Source organism: Corylus avellana, chromosome 1 (genome assembly GCF_965113065.1).
Source record: "Corylus avellana chromosome 1, dhCorAvel1.hap1.2, whole genome shotgun sequence".
Taxonomy (NCBI): Eukaryota; Viridiplantae; Streptophyta; class Magnoliopsida; order Fagales; family Betulaceae; genus Corylus; species Corylus avellana.
In genome coordinates, this window is record NC_142490.1 from 18,883,485 (window position 1) to 18,901,538 (window position 18,054).

General features: G+C 33.3%; 1 protein-coding gene across 1 annotated transcript; it reads left to right on the forward strand.

The window, feature by feature from the left end:
* Positions 1–3,300: 3,300 nt before the first annotated feature.
* On the forward strand, positions 3,301–13,912 carry LOC132168628 (putative LRR receptor-like serine/threonine-protein kinase RFK1). Its single transcript, XM_088517162.1, has 24 exons — positions 3,301–3,489; positions 4,535–4,709; positions 5,045–5,116; positions 5,258–5,326; positions 5,405–5,476; positions 5,754–5,825; positions 5,934–6,005; positions 6,109–6,180; positions 6,305–6,376; positions 6,485–6,556; positions 6,655–6,726; positions 7,954–8,022; positions 8,319–8,384; positions 9,231–9,293; positions 9,387–9,434; positions 9,583–9,626; positions 10,111–10,499; positions 10,575–10,773; positions 11,196–11,351; positions 11,999–12,117; positions 12,196–12,406; positions 12,658–12,895; positions 13,026–13,176; positions 13,317–13,912. Exons 1-24 carry the CDS (start codon positions 3,396–3,398, stop codon positions 13,686–13,688), a joined length of 3,039 nt encoding a protein of 1,012 aa, XP_088373288.1. The 5' UTR covers positions 3,301–3,395; the 3' UTR covers positions 13,689–13,912.
* Positions 13,913–18,054: the final 4,142 nt, after the last annotated feature.

An 18,054-nucleotide genomic window follows, 5' to 3' on the forward strand; every position in this document is an offset into this window, starting at 1 on the left:
GTAAATCACTTCATATTTATAATAATAATGTTGAATATAATATGTAAAGTTAGAGTAAAATTCAAAAAATTGGACCATTCCAAAAGCTTGAGTGATTATTAGTGCATGACAGGCTTGGTGCTAGCTAGAGCCAAGCAATGTAAACAGTAAGGTTTGAAAAATGCATATTTTTTAGTAAAAGTATCATTGACTGACTAAAGGAGCCTTTGGAGATGCTTATCTTCTATAATGTCTCATTGATCTTTTTTGTTTTATTAAAATATTTTAAAGGTTCTTAATATCTGCTCCATTAGATTTACCGTTAAAATTTGACAAAATGTGTACAGATAATGTACCTCAAGATGGTGACATATATACATATTCTCTGAGCAATAAAATTCAACCATAGATGTACCAGACAAAGACAGAAAGGTTAAACAAGTTTGATCGCTATAGTTTATAATCAAATTTAGTCCACGTTTCAGCTAGCTTTATGAAAATTAAACTAATAGAATTTTTGCCATGCATGCATAAGACCTATATATAAAAACGTTACCATGTGCATATTCTTCTCACATCAGCATATCTCTTTAAAAAAACTAAAATATATATATATATAAAATAATAGGGAATTTAGATATAAACTCCTTAGGTCAATGCGCCTTCATTAAAAACTCCCTAGGTATTTTTTTCTCGAAAATTTAGTCATTGGGTCAATCGAAACTATAAGAAACTCCTTACCGCCAAAAAATTTTAACACCCGTTAGGGCCATTCAAAACTCTCCGTTTTACCTAATTAAAATATTAAATTTTTATTAAATTAATTTAAAAAGTTAAATCTAAAAAAAATAAAATAAATAAATAAAAAAATAAAATAAAAATTGAAGGGTAGCCAGGGGTGCCAGAGGTGGTAGTACCACCCCTGGTCACCCCCCAACCCCTGTAGTTTGCCCACCCTTGGGGTGGCTTGCGGCCAACCCCAAGTGGTTTGGGGTGACTTGCAGGCCACCCCAAGCCCCCCCTTAAGTGGTTTAGAGTGGCTCGCGGCCACCCCTTTTCACCCTTGGGGTGGCCGCGAGCCACCCCATGGGTGGAGGGGTGGCCTGCAGGCCATAAAAAATGAGTGGCCGCAAAGGAGGGAGGAAAATCTCCATCGTGGGTGGTGATGGTCATTTGGTTGGAGGTTTCCACCAAACGATCATCACAAGAGTGGGGGTGACCGCACCTGAGAATCCCACTACTACTTGATGAAAGGAATTTTGCTTATCACCAATCCTTATTTCTTATTTCTTATTTTTTATTTTTTATTTTTTCTAATCAAATGCGAAAAAAAAAAAAAAAAAAAAAAAAAAAGAGGCTACAAGGGATTGTTTTTTAAGTTTTAATGGATATGTTGATAGGACAAGAATGTATACATGCATGGCATTATGACAACATATTTTATAGATCTTATGTGGCTTTTTTGTACACGTGGCAAGATGGTTGATGGACAGAAGGATGACTTGGATAAAGGTGAAAAACACTTGGACCAAATTTATCACATTGGAAAACCGTACCCAAAGAGTTTTTTTTTATTATTATTATTTTTTATTATATATATATATATATATATAAAATGGTAATCTACAACAATCAAGTTTGTTTAACCCAAAAGAGAAAAGGAAAAATTGCCAAATGGTTTGATCATATAACAAATAAATTCTCATGGTTTCAAAATGAATTTTATAAATCCTAGTGGTAAGCCTCTATGAAAAAATGATGACTTTTGTACAAATTTTGACGGAAATTGCAAATTTTTCTTCGGATAAAAAATTATAAATGAAAAAAAAATATATAAATAAAAAGATAAATAGAAAAGAAAAAAAAAATGGTTTGAGGGTGGATTGAGAGTGGCAGAACCACCAACTTAAGCATTTGGGGTGGTTGGTCACACCCTCTAGTACATACGGGAGGTAATTGATTACCTTTGAGCGCTTTTCGGGGTTTAGGGCACCATAATGCCAGTTTTCGTATAGCTAAATCACTTTTAAGCTAGTAGAAGTGGTTCGGTCACTCCCAAAGGATAATTATAGTGGTGGCTGACCATCTTTAAAGTTATGAGATGGTTTGACTACCCTATAACAATTAATGGTGATAGTTTGATCACCTCAAGCTATGGAATGATTATGAGGTTATCGGTGATACTTCATGGTTATGGGAGTGGTTTGCCGTCCCTAGAATTGGTTAGAAGGAATGACTGAATCACACCCAATGAGTCAATAACCTTTGGAGGGGTTCAATGGACAATTTCTATAATCGTGTTCAAGGGCTCTAGAACTATCCGGAAGGCTTTAGAACTAGCTTTAAATTTGTAATTTCATGATAATTCTGGCGAAAAAATTGTTAGAATTCATACATAAGAATCATTTGTCACTTAGGAATATCATAAGAGTTTATAAGTTTATTTTGAAAATAAAAATTTATTTATTACATAACCAAAATCACAAGGACAATTTAACAAATTTTCATTTTTTTTTTTTAAAAAAAAACATTTTATGACAAGGAAAAATAGTAATGCTGACGACTAATGCATGGGGTAACTTACAAAGACATCATCCTGCCTGCCTCCTATAGTTACCCTGTTTAAACAATATTATCCTGTTTCAACAGTCTTGTCTTGTTTTGGACACAAAAGCCTATTCTTCTAATAAAATAACCCAAATTAAATTTTCACATGGCCATCACTAGATTAGATTTTTTAAGATTAATTTGGATTCTAAAGTCTAAAACTTTTACTATTACATATTGGTTGTTTTTTAAGCTTTTATAAATCATTTCATGGTTGTAACAATAATTTTGGGAACAACTTCAGAAAGCCCTCCTGAACTTACAGCTAATTTGAAAATTTTTCCTGAATTTTCAAAACTCTCATTTATGCCCCCTGAACCTTGATTTTCTCTCACTTTGGACCCTTTTAACATTAAACTACGTCATTTTTGGCTGGATAGGTATTACAATTTTAAGACATAAAACGACATATTTTAATGTTAAAAGAGTCCAAAATGAGAGAAAACTAAAGTTCATGGGGCCTAAATGAGAGTTTTAAAAATTTAGGAGAAATTTTTTAAATTGGCTGAAAGTTCAGGATACTTTATGAAATTTCCCCCTAATTTTGAATACAATAAGTAAATATATACTTTTTTTTCCTTAAAAGAATACACCCTTATTACAAGTTGAATTGAATGGAAAATAATTTAATAATCCAATAATATCAATTTATAGCAAGAAATATATATACTGTACGCAGCCGCCACCATTATTATAGACAAAGACAGGGGAAAGTCCAAACCCAGAGCATTCCAACGTTCAAAGAATCCACAACATTGTATTAAGGTTCCTTCAGAAGCATCAGTAGTAGTTTTGTCAAGTTCTTGACCATGGTGGCAAAGAATCTCTTAGTGTTTATGGTTTTTGCATTGAGTTGCTTCGGGTTGCTGAGATTCGCAAAGGCAGTGGTAGCCCAAGAAGAAGGTACGAGCTTGCTCTTCACAGGGAAAAGAAATGGAAAGTTTGAATCTTGGGAAGTTAGTCAAACTGGGTGTCACCCATTAACTGTTTGGACTAGTTGTGCTTAGCAGCTTATCATTTTTCATAGTAAGATATGAAAGTAATGTGTATTGATCTTTTTTGTTTTTTGTTGTTTTTTTTTCCTTGAGTTATTTGGGGGTTTCTCCATTGAAATTTATGATTATGGTGCTTCACTAGTGCATGATTCTCTGGTACTCTCTATTTAGATGGGCTAAGTTCTAATCAGTGTGATTCTCACATGCTTATTGGTCTAAATTCACATGATTCTAGCAGAACTGATTTTTTTTTTTCCTTGTTTTAATGCATTTATCGAATTGTTGAATGTCATATTAAGTTGTTAGTAATCAATCTCCATGATCTAGTGTCTAGTTGATCGTGAGCCAATATGTCACTGCAAGGAGAACAAGGAAAAGGAAAGAAAATGAAGTTATTTTTGGGAAGAAAAATGCTAGACTTACAAACAAAATTTACAAAAAAAGCTTTTACAACATGATGTGGCACAATATGATTGAGTTTCTCAAAAGTTGATTTTATCTCATTTCTAATCATGTTGTGCCACTTCATGTTGTAAAAGTTTTTTTTTTTGGTAAATTTATTTGTAAGCCTAGCATTCCTCGGAAAATAAACATAAGCGAATAATTGTAGTAATGTTGTGGATCTTCCTCAATTTTTTTTTTTTTTTCTTTTCCTTCAAGCCTCAAGGTCACATGATTCAGAATGACAAAAATGTTCCTAAGTTTCTTGGTTATTTAGAACTGCTGGACACAGATGAGCTTATAGAGTTTTGAATCTGAATTTAGGCAATAAAAATGATATTGCTCAAGCGTTGATAACTGTTTTCCTTGGTTCTTTGTAATATAAATTTGTGACTTAACGTATCCAAAACTAGGTGCAATGAAGTTGGATTTCCAGTTTTTTTTTTTTTTTGTCATAAGCACAGTTGTACAATGCTGATTTGACATGTGATGTTTATGTGGATGTTGTGTAGTTGATGCACTCCAACAAATAGCTACTACCATGGGCTCAACATATTGGAAGTTTAATGGTAATTCTTGCCAAATTCAAATGGTTGGGATGACACCAGATCCACCAAGGAATTCTGTAAGCAGCATTGATTGTGATTGCAACCTTAAGAACAGCACCGTCTGTCATGTCGTAAGGATGTACAGTTTCCTCATTTTGTTACTAATTATTTCTATGTCAAATCTTCCATCTTATGCATTTTTTTTATTAATTAATTGAATTTAACTCATCTAAGCCTTCATCTACTAATCTATATATGTTTTCTGTTATTTTGTTTATCAGGTTAGTAAAAAAGTTTGTTGACTACACATTGTAAATGAAGGCCACCAAACATTTTTTTTTTCTTCAAAAGCTGCCTTTTTAACATCCATGACATATGTAATATATTGTAAAATGCTAACAGCACGTCATGATTGATCTACTTCTCATGATAGTCGTTGCGTATACTCACTATTTAATAACCCATTTATTATAGAGTGCTCAAGGGCTATAGTCTTCCTGGCATGCTTCCACCTCAACTGGTGAAGCTTCCTTACCTTCGAGAAATGTAAGATTATTTTGAAATGCTTCAGTTACACGTTTCATGTTAATATTTTACAACACTAATGTCTAACACAATTCACTAGAATTTAGTAAGACGATTTTTTTTCAGTGTTTTCAATTTACACTGGTTGTCCTCTCATTGTAGTGATTTTGCCCTCAACTATCTCAATGGGACAATACCTCTGGAATGGGCTTCAATGCAATTAACCTCTATGTGAGCTCTTCTGTTTTATATTGATGAAGTTTTGATTTAGCTGCTATTATCTTAAATTAACGAGCAAGTAATGTGCAGCTCTGTTCTTGTGAATCGCTTATCAGGGGAGATTCCAAAGGAATTGGGAAATATTACCAGTCTCACATACCTGTATGTTTTGAACTTTGGTTTGAAGTCTTTATGAGTGCTTGAGTTGTGAAATATATAAGAAAGACTCTGGTTTTCTTGTTAAGTGTACTGCTATGACCTCAAACTTCTGAAACTTTTCGTGTTTTTCAACTGTTATATGGTTGTTTTGATACCCTTGCTCTCCATAGTGATTTCTTGGATGGTTTAATCATGAGCTTCTATTATGCTCTTTTAGTAATCTCAATATATCTTTTCTGGTTTTGTGTTTACCTTTATTTATTTATTTATTTTTAAACAGATGCCTTGAAGCAAACCAATTCTCTGGCATTGTTCCTCCTGAGCTTGGAAATTTGACCAATTTACAGACTTTGTAAGGCATCTCTTCTCCTCATTTTGGTAGTTTATAATTAATTCTTTTCCTTGGTAACACGTTTTTGAAGGATTTTGTTGGTTCGTTGCTGCAATATTGTGATTGCAGGATGCTATCCTCCAATAATTTGACAGGAAACTTGCCAATGACTTTTGCCAGGCTGGGAAGTCTAACAGATTTGTGAGAGTTTATTATATCTGCTTCTGTTGGCATAATTCGCTCCTCCTTTAAAGCGTAAATATAGAAGTTTTGCTGATGAACATCAATTTATTGCACAATGCAGTAGGATAAATGATAACAACTTCAGAGGAACAATACCCGATTTCATACAGAACTGGAAGCAACTGACAAGATTGTAAGATCCTTGTGTTTTTTTCTTCAAGAGATCTCGAGTTCCTTTTGAGTCTTGATAGCAGATAAGTCTTTATTTTACGTATATTTTCTAATAGTTATTCTCATTAAAATTTGAATTCTTGAAGAGAAATGCATGCAAGTGGACTGGAGGGACCCATCCCACCAAATATATCACTTCTGAGTAATTTGCTTCAGTTGTGAGTGAAAAACCTTCTTACATCCATCCATTTGCTTGATAGGATGCTACTTTTATGTTTTGGTATATTCAATCAACAGTTTTGGCTTGTGCGGCTTGTTTTAAACAGGAGGATTAGTGATATAGGTGGGCCAAATCAAGATTTTCCTATGTTGAAAAACGTGTCTGGCCTAGTAAGATTGTATGTTTAGTGCTTATTTTGTCAAATATATATATATATATATATATATATTCGATTTGATGATGCTTTATGTGATACAGTTCAGTTATGTATTTTAGGGTTTTGAGAAGCTGTAAAATTTCTGGGGAGATCCCTTCATACATCTGGACAATGAAGAATCTGGAAATGTTGTAAGTAAAGCATGTTACATATTGGAGTATGCTGTTTATTAGCTTGAATTAGGCAATCATATATATCTGTGTAAGTGTGTGTATCGATATTTGCCTTCAGAATGCCTTTGATTTGGATGGTATTTGAAGCTCCAAAGAACATGCCTTTGTTGCAATGAACAACAAAGAAAAAGCTAGCTTTTCTTCACTTATAATGGTAGATTACTTTGATTTTATTTTCATTTATAAAATGTTATCCTTGCTCGTATGTAAAGTGTGGTTAACTCCACAATATGTTGCATCCATTCAACGATAAATCTTGGGCAGATGCATGAAAGTTTAGCAAGATTTATTTTACATTACTTGATTGGAGAAATTCTTAGGATTGATAGAATTCTAAGGGCCTATTTGGTTGTGTTTTCAAAGAGTACTTTTACCAAATTGATTTCAAAGAACAAAAGAAAACTGCCAACAAGATGTTTCCAATTGAGTTATTTTTCCTAAACTGAAAATAGAAAGCAGTTTCAAGAAACTTTATTTTGTTTTCAGAGAATTGATTTCAAAAGCAACAAAAGAAAATAAAGATAAATCAACATTACAATTTAGTGTGAAAGACCTCAAATGAAAGTAAAGGCGTAGAAAATAGTTTGAATGATGATGTAGAAATAAGTTCTAGACCTATTACAAGGATTGGTGTAATAAGAAACAATCTGGCTTCACAAACAATGAATATTGTACTCTTATTAAGAAACCAAATTACAGAAACTGAAGACATCATTGAGAAAACATTTAATTTGTAGACACTTACACACATACTTATTATGATTACACAACATATAGATGTGCACTTGTGTGCACACCTGTAAGTTTTTGGTACAAAAAATTGGCCAACCAGTAAAATTGAAACAACAGAGACCTATAAGATGCAAGCAAGTTGTGACACATTTTAATTTACCGGTTAACATAAATATGTGCCAATTTTTTTGCTGCTATTATTTTTCAATTCTTTTCTTATAATTGTTGTCTGGTTTTCTCCTATCTGGATGGGTAACAGATTACTATAAAACATAGCCTATTCATAGAAGCAATGTTTGCTTTCATGAATGAAATAGCTTCTAGTAATACTAAGTTAATGATGCCTTCACAAACTATAAAATTTTGAACACCCTTTCTTCTTCCTAACAATCCAGGTTCGAAATTGTTCCAGGGATGGATATTGATTATCTTGTCTCTTTGTGATTGCTGTAGGGATGTCAGTTTCAATAACTTGGTTGGGGAGATTCCCACCAGTATGAACTTAGAGCGCCTGAAGTTCCTGTAAGTATATTGAAATGGAGGCTGTAATTGATTGTATATTATAACTTTCATCAGTAACATACTTTAATATTATCATTTCCAAGTCTGGAGGACTCGATTTACTTAGACACAAACACCTGAACGCATAACTGCACACATGCACCCCAGTTTTTTATAATCAAACTAGCTATCTGGTGCAGAACCATGTCATGTATATCTTACCAAATGCACCATAGATTTCTGACAGGATTTGTTCAATTGCTTTTTAATTCTAGTATTTTTAGTGCATACTAAACATTTGATGTTGCTTCTGTTAGCTTTTTAACTGGCAACATGCTAAGTGGAAATGTACCGGATTCAATCTTGAAGGAAGGAAGTAGTATGTATGTTTCTTATCTGGGATGCTCTCTGTTTAGTTTTATCTCTTTGATATATTTGCAATCCACCTTTTTCTTATTGCCCTTGTGGTGTATCCAATATTTTTCTCCATGCTAAACGTTAACTTTGAAATACAGGGAAATAACAATTTGATGGCCATTGGCACTAACCATATATAAGGGAGGAGTTTGCTGATCTCCTTTTGAATTGCCAAAATATGCAATTTTTGCTTATCTTATTAAGCTCATAAATGCACTATTTCTATTTGGTAGTTCTCCTTTTCTAATCTATGTTTTTGAATTAAAAATAGGATTTTCCCAAATGTTTTTATATTTAGTATTTAATATAATTGGATTGTTTTGCTTGTTGAATTGAGAGACACTACATGCACTAGACTACTATTTCCATAATATTTTCAGAAGGCAAGAAACAAATTTAATATCCAGTTCCGCTGTCCCATTACTGCCCATCCTGCCTCAAGGCAGGAGGGAACAACTTCAGTATCAAACCTCACAGCTAACAGTATTAGGGGTTTTCAGCATATACTCAAATCTCCCTAAGTTCAGATCTTAGCCAAATTCTCCTACTATCATTGTCTAAGTTGCTTCTATTTTCTGGATGTTAACAGATTACCATATTAGCGATAGATATTAGTCATTTTAACGAAAATGATATTCCATGATAAAACATGCTTTTCAAATGATTTTGAATGCTATTACTTTTAAATTCAGATCAGCTTCTTTGTTTTATTTTTTCCTTTTTCTTCTTCTTTTTTTTTTTTTTTTTTTTTTGTGTTTTTCATTTTCTAATTAAAGAATTGACATTTTTTTTTTTCCAATTCATGGATGCAGTGATCTTTCTTACAATAACTTTACATGGCAAGGTCCTGAGCAACCAGCTTGTCAAGAAAACCTGTCAGTCTACTTGTATACTAATTGTTTATGTATGTTTTCCAGTTTGATATGGCTTTAAAATTTACGTTTCTTGCACCTTCTGTTGTTAATTAGGAATTTAAACCTTAATTTGTTTCGAAGCTCTTCAATGCAGGATAACTTGTAAGATACCCTTTCTTTTCATTCATTTATTAGCTGGTTTCTTTAGTCCTGTTATAAGTTTTCAAGCTACTACAAAATGAGAACAAAGTTTAATATGAAGGGTGTGCATTTTCTACTAACATATTCTTTTGTTACTCATTCTCTGCAGAAGGCAACGTCCTCATTGCTTGAAGAATTTCGATTGTCCACGATGTAAGGATACATTTCTGGAGTTCCAAAATTATTGAATGCTATGAAATTAATCTGGAGTTTCTCCAAATTTATTTTGGAACTTTTCAATTATGTATTAAAAAACAAAAAATTTGATTGTGTACAAATATATTTTGATATCTGCTTCTCTTGTATACCTCTCGGCTCTAGGGCTGCACTATCTGTAGCTTGCATTTCTCCTAATCAGATTTGTGTTTACCTGAGAATATTGTGATTCATTTTCGAAGAGTTTGTTCTTGGAGTGAATGATAGTTGTGATGATAGCTTAAAAGAGTTTAACAATAGACTGTAAATGTGTATAGGTATATATTGATATATCATTACAACAAATATTAAAAAATAAAAAAAATAAAAATAAAAAATAAAAAAATTGAGCTGTATAAAATGATGAGCTTAGTACTTTGCTCTGTGGTTACCATATATCTTTCTTTCTCATAGATTCTCTTTCTATATTGTTTCCTGGCAGATTCGAATTGTTTGCATGTTAATTCTGGTGGAAATGATCTAGTCTTCAAGGAAGATAAAGCAGCTGTTATGTATGAAGGAGATGCAGAAGTTAAAGGTGGCGCTGCAGAATTCTTTATCAGTGATGATAGTTACTGGGGATTTAGCAGCACTGGAGACTTCATGGATGATGACGATTACCAAAATATACGTTACACAGTATCTCTCGCATCATCAAATGTTACTGAATTGTATGCAACAGCACGTGTATCTCCTATATCGCTTACTTATTTCCATTATTGCTTGGAGAATGGAAACTACACTGTAAATCTCCACTTTGCAGAGATAATGTTTACAAATAACGAAACATATAGCAGTCTTGGGAAGCGTGTGTTTGATATCTATGTTCAGGTAATAAGCCACAGTGATGGTAAATATGTATCTTCGAAGTTGCAGATTAGGTTTAATCAAACCTCTTTGCCACAGGAAAGACTAGTGTGGAAGGATTTCAACATTGAAGATTTCACTGGTATTGCTCAAAAGCCAGTAGTAAAGCGTGTATCTAATGTCGGTGTGTCAACAAATGTGTTAGAGATCCGATTCTATTGGGCTGGTAAAGGGACAACGAGAATCCCTAATAGTGGAGTTTATGGTCCCCTTATATCAGCTGTTTCTGTGGTTTCTGGTGAGTTATATGTGTAAATATTTTATTTGTTGTATTACTATCCCTAGAGATACTATATGTTCTTGCACATGCTAATCTACAAGTAATAGGGACATATAGCCTGTTTATAGACCCTCTGCTGCGTTATAGATCCTATTGGTGCCACATGGAATCATTAGGTTTGCTCTTTGTGGAGTAAAGAAAATATTCTATTTGTTTCATTGGACAAGGAAAAGGTCATAGAAATTGAGATGCATGATATGAAATTCCTTCAAGTTTTCCTTTGGCTTATAAATGCACAATTCAGAACTTTGGAAATGCACAATGAAACAAATATATCTTTCTCCATCTCAGGTAGTCAGCTCTTAGTTTCAATTTTGTGATAAAATAAGAATTTTATAGCTTGCAAGAAAACATAATTGGTTTATTTTGTTTTTGGACAGATTTCAAGCTTTGTCCAAATGGTCGAACGACTAGAACCAAGCAAATTGTTCATATCATTGTTGGAGTTGTAATTGGAGTAGTATGCTTACTACTCTTTTTAGTGGGAATCCTTTGGTGGAAAGGTTATTTGTGGAGGACAAGAGGGAGAAAAACAGGTACACGCCCTATCAATTGCTTGATTCTCAAATTACTGACTAAAAAAAAAAAAAAATGGGTTGATTTTCAAATTGATTTAATTGCCTCTACATAGTCAATTTTAATGAGTAAATGGTGCACAAAGAGTAGGCTGTCTTGACTTTTGAACTTCTTTAATTGTGGTTTATTGATCTTCAGTTGCTAGAGAAATGAATGTATGTGCGCATAATTAAATTCAGATATCTAATATATTGTCAGGCATAGTCTTATTAGTAATATCTAGGCTTTAATTAATTTCCTTGTAGAAGTGTTTTGATATGTCATGGACTATTTGCTGCAATAATATGTTAAGTATGGCTTTCAAATATTAAATTATGAAGTGTTAGTTTTACTCTAATGGGGGGTGCATATGAGTTAAGTAGAACTATTTATTTTCTTGAAGGAGATTTTGTTGAGCTAAATTGTGAGGGCATATTTCTTTTTTACTTCTCAAGCATCACAATCTTAAGTTCTGACAAGCGGTTGAATTGTTTCTTCTTAATGATGAGATCCATTGTATGATATTAGGATGTGATAGAAATTAATTATGATAAATGATATTTAGAAGAATAATACGTATAAAATAATTCCTTGGCTTACACTAGTTCACATGTGCCTCCTTGGACAGATGTTCAAGGGCTAGAGTTGCAGACAGGTACTTTTACCTTAAAACAAATAAAAGCTGCTACTAATGATTTTGATTCTGCCAACAAAGTTGGAGAGGGTGGGTTTGGTCCGGTGTACAAGGTACTGCATCAAACTCTTACATGATTATCCCATTTGAGCATAGATTTTTGTTCTCATTTGAATAAATGTTGGGTGCAGGGTCAATTACCTGATGGTACTGTCATAGCAGTGAAGCAGCTCTCATCTAAATCAAAACAAGGAAATCGTGAATTTTTAAATGAGATCGGCATGATTTCTTGTTTGCAACACCCAAATCTTGTGAAGCTTCATGGATGTTGTATTGAAGGGGATCAATTATTGTTGGTGTACGAGTACATGGAAAATAATAGCCTTGCTCGTGCTCTATTTGGTGAGTATTATGTCATTCTGTTCAACCGTAGATACCACTAAAAATAATAAGATACAAACTATTCTTTTCTTGATTTTCTGGTTCGGCAGCTCTATGGAAATTTGATTTTAGTTTTTTGGTTTCTCCTTGTATGTTTCCTGTGTTCTTGGGTTGTGTTCTATTTTTTGTGCCCTTTCAATTATTTCATTACTTTTTAGAAAAACTTAAAAGTAAAGATTTGAGTGCTTTAGCTATGTTTTCTTGTTTTTTAGGTCCAGAAAACAATCAGCTTAAATTGGATTGGCCTACCAGGCTTAAAATCTGTATTGGGATAGCAAGAGGTCTAGTGTTTCTCCATGAAGAATCAAGACTCAAGATTGTTCATAGAGACATTAAAGCAACTAATGTGTTGTTGGATGGAGACTTAAATCCAAAAATATCAGACTTTGGATTGGCTAAGCTTGATGAAGAGGAGAAGAGTCACATTAGCACCCGAGTCGCTGGAACAATGTTGGTTTCCATCTTCTATAAAACTTATAGTTATTTATTTGCATACTTGTCAGAGTTACATACATGATATTTGCAAAAAAAAATTAACTTTTGGTGTTGAATTACGAGACGTTTAGATTTTGGTTTGCAGAGGATATATGGCACCAGAATATGCATTATGGGGTTATCTAACCTATAAGGCAGATGTTTACAGTTTTGGAGTTGTGGCCTTGGAAATTGTCAGTGGAAAGAACAATAACGACTATATGCCGAGTGACAATTGCGTTTGTCTTTTAGATCGGGTACTTTATAATTCCTCATCTTGTTTGATCCATTACCCATCCGTTGTCAATCCTTACTTGTTACTTCTTGTATTTATTTACTTTGATCATAAGCTAAGAGGAACGTTTGCATGATAGTAATTAAATATTTTATGTCGCAGGCTTGTCATTTGCAACAAACTGGAAACTCGATGAAGCTAATTGATGAGAGGTTGGAGTCTGAGGTGAACCAAAAGGAAGCAGAAATTATGGTTAAAGTAGCTCTGTTGTGCACAAATGCTTCCTCGTCACTTAGGCCTACCATGTCGGAGGTTGTAAGCATGCTCGAAGGGCGAATGACCGTTCCAGATGCAATCCCGGAACCAAGCACCTATAGTGAAGATTTGAGGTTTAAGGCCATGAGAGACCTCCATCGACAAAGGCAAGAGCATAGTTCAAGCGGAAGCCAGATCCAAAACTCGACTACAGGCCATACATTTTACTCTTCCTCTACATCTGGATACGACTTCGGTGAAATCAAACCCGAATCATGATCATGTTGAGTGGGGGTGAGCATTATTCTCAGTAGTTCTCTAGTCATGGCTGGTAGGTATTCTTTTAACAGATAGATTCTTATCTTCATCAAGGAGACTAAACTAAAGTTTCGATTGTTTATGTGAATATGTATTAGTGTGAGTGTCCACTAGCTAGTAGAGATTTTACTTGGGATGCCTTGATATGATGTCATGATTTTTGTAAAAAATAAAAAACATTTCTATATTTAGAGGATTAATATATGGGGATTTTTATGTATTTATTTTTATATGTGTTTTGATTTTATAAAAATTTTGGAATGTAATTTGATGAAAAAAAGGCAACAAAATTTGATTGATTTTTCTTCTTGTGGTTATTATTTCATGGAATGATTCATTTCTCCATTGCTTTATGAAAAATCTTTCTTTTTAAATCATAGTGATGGCTTGAATATTGCATAGGAAATTCTCGTCAGAGTTATGTCCTTGTCTAAAATCAATGAATTTTGTAGAATGGTGCAACTTGTGACATGCTTGGCATGAGTTTATGCTTGGCATGAATTAAGTGCTCAGGATGCCTTATGTGATGTTGGTGTAATATCTGCGTACAATGACACATCTATAATACCATTTGTCTCTACATCAAAAATACAATCTCGCAATTTCTATCATTTGTCTCTAGATCAAAAATGGTGATTTTGTTGCCTTCAACAATCTGAGACCAACTTAGAATACCCATTAGTGGAATGATGCAAAGTTAATTCAATTCAAATATAGAATTTATAATGTAATGCATTTTCATCAATCAATTAATTTAATTATAAAATTACCATGAAACAAATATTTTCAAAGAAATCAAATAATCAATTCTACTTTGTTATACCAACAATGGTAATTGTAAGCTATTAAATCTAAATTCTAAACCACAAAAATCACACTATTGAGTTTTGGTTTGAATTGTACACTGGGCACAATTGGTTACGTGCCAATGTGTCGGGTCACCAATTGCAATTAATTAATTAATCAATTACTTTTTTTTTTTTCTTATTTGAAAAATAAGGTAAAGTTCTCTTTAACCTCCTTAAACTACTACCCCAATGACAATCTCCTCACAAACTAGTAAACAGGCCCTAAGTACCACTAGTTACCCTCAAACTACCAAAACAATAACAATGTACCCCATGCTAGTAAAATGACAAAATTACCTCTATAAAAATTTTAATAAGACAAAAATACCCCTAATAAATTTTAAAAAAATTAATTTTTTTTTAAAAAAAAATTTAATTTAAAAAAATTTGAAAAAAGTAAAAAAATCAAATATATTTAAAATTAAAAAAATTGAAGAAAAAAAAAGAACCACCCATGGGGGCGGCAAGGTGCCTTGGGTGGCCAAGCCACCTCTAGAGGGTGGATCGGCCACCACTGATTCTAAGCCACCCCCTCAGAATTGAGAAGTTGAAGAAACTGTGAATATTAGTGCTCAACTTTCTTTGAACTCATAAATCTTTGAGGATATGAGTATAAGAATGATTCGCTCTAAATCCCTGCAATCCCACAATTTCGAGAAGTCTAGAATTCGTTGTAATTCTCAAAGAAGACAAAGTGCAGAGAGAAAGAAGAAGTAAGAATTGCCGGTGCAACAATTCCTGGAAAAGCACATGCTCTCTCGGAAAATCAAAGACGGTGTTAATGCCACCATTAGAGCCAAGTCCCCCGATCCCGTCCCCTTCATCGTAACTCTCCCTATCTCTCTTCGCCTCTGTTTGGTTCTCGAGAAAATGAATACCAAAGTCACACTCGGTCACCCCCTAATAGTTTCTAGGGGTGACTCGGCCAACCCCAAGCTGTTTTCTGCGGTGGCCGGCCACCCCCAAAAAGTTTTAGGTGGTGACCAAAAATGCTCGGCGGTGGCCACACCATGCCAAGTTACCCAGGGGTGGTCCGGCCACCATCCAGGACTGGTCTGGTAGCCCCTTTTAATTTGATTTTTATTGTTTATTTATTTATTTTTTAGTGTTTTTATTTTGAGTAATTGTATGATAAGTTCCTCAGTCAACTCTCCCAAAATTTTTAAATCCTAATTTTTATTATTATTATTATTATTTTAATTTTTTTATTTTGAAAAAAACTTTTTACTCTTTGAGTCAATTGAAATGCAAATAAAATCCCTACGTTAAAATTTTTTAACAGCCGTTAAGTCAAAACGCACCGTTTCACCTAATTAAAATATGGAAACATTACAGTTTACCCCTCAAAGTTGACAGCGTTTTTCAATTTGAACACCAAAATTTTAATTTTTGCAATCCACTCCCCAAAGTTCCAAATTTTGCAATTTGACCAATTGTATCCAAAACTTCTCATATTACCCATAATTTTTTTTTTATCTATTTTTTACTTTCTATAAAAAAATTAAAAAAAAAAACAAATTGGTTCTTGCCATTTTGCACTCCCAAATTTGTTTTGTTTTTTGTTTTTTTGTTTTTTTGTTTTTTTTTTGTTTTTGTGTTTTTTAAATAAAAAATAAAAATTAGGGACAATATGAGAATTTTGAGATAATAGTGGTTGAATTGAAAAAAATTAGAACTTTGTGCGGGGTGGATTGCAAAAATTGAAATTTTGGTGTTCGAATTGAAAAACGCTGTCAATTTTAGAACAGTGAAATGTAATTTTCCCTTAAAATAATAATTTTTTTTTTAATTTCATTTTAAAATTTAAATATAAAAATATAAAATATAAAAAAAGGATAGGGGTGGCCGGCCATCCCGTATAGGCCACCCGTCTTTTTTTATTTTTTATTTTTAGATTTAAATTTTAAAATTAAATTAAAAAAATTAGTATTTTAATGAGGTGAAACGATGCGTTTTGACTTAGACTAACGTCTATTAAAAGAATTTTGATGGCAGAGATTTTATGTCATTTTGATTGACTCAAAAAGTAAAAAGTCCAAAAAAAAAAAACCTAGAGATTTAAAAATTTTGGAGGATTGACTCAAGGACTTATTATACAATTACCCTTTTATTTTTTTATAAATTTTTGTATTTTCTGTTTTTATTTTAATAAGGGTAATTTTGTCATTTTATTAGCATTGAAGGGTACATTGTTATTGTTTTAATAGTTTGCGAGTAAATTGTCACAATTGATATTTTGAGAAGAAAAATGTCATTAGAGTAATAGTTTGAGAGAATTACGAAGATTTACTCTTAAAAATAATATCACAATATAGTGATATCACATTAATTAATTAATATTATTTTTTTTCATGTTGCATGTCACCCCATTGGTGACGTGCCACTTGTACACACGTCACTAATGAGCACTGGGAATCCGGCCTTCCCTCTCAAATCTCAAATTCATTTTCTTCTTCAAACTCGATCGGAGATTTCTGGCGCAGATTGAAAACAACAAGAAAAAGTAAAGGTAAAGGAATAGGATGCTGCGCAGCATCCTCTTCCTCTACCTGGTAACTTTTCTCTCACATTTTCTTTCTTTCATTTTTTTTCTTCTTCTTGATATATGATTAGAATTAGGTCCTGTGTCTTTCTTGCTTGCGTTCTTGAATTCAATAAATCTGGACGAAGGATCTGTTAGAGCGTTATTTTCATTTTTCGAATGTAATCATCAAGTCTGTCTTAGAGAGCTTTGATCTGGAAATCCGCGAGTTTTCCCAGATGGCTTTTTGCGAAAAGCTTTGAAATTTAGTGTGGTTCTTGGCAAGAATGAGAGAAAGAAGGTAGTGGACACTTGTGGGCTTGAGCGTGTTGCTATGAGAGATGATAGATTGACTTATATAATATCATTGCTCGTCCTAGAAAACCCCACTAGAATGTAAAACATCCGAAAGTAAATTTTATGAGAAAACAAAATCGGGTCTTGAAAGTTAAAGCTGCAGTCTTTGTTGGAGATTGGAACTTGGGCACTTGGACTTGTGTTTCAGAGATTTTTTAGGGTCTGGGGGTGTTTAGGTTGGAATTTTATCCGACACCTGGGTTTTCACTTAATTTTGTAATGGTTTCACCTCCTCTGTCAATAATCTTATGATACTCTTATCTCAGATATATAAACACACTTTAATGTTGGTATATTGTTGCTCTTTTTGTATCTTGTCATCGTAGGAAGCAGTAGTTCTTGAATTCTAGATGGCTGGCATACTTGACAGTTGTTGCTTATGAAAAAACCACCTAGTATGTCTCTGCCTGTGGAGCAATGGTTCCCAGTTCCCACACTGAGCATATTTTCTGTTTTTGGTTTGACAGTACGGCTTACTTATCTATCCCTGTGAACTCTTTTCTAGGATGTACTTTGAAGCCATCGAACCAATTTGTTGGGAATGCAGCTCCCTCCAACTTGTTGTTTAGTACCAATCGTGTAGGGCAATTGCAACTTTGTA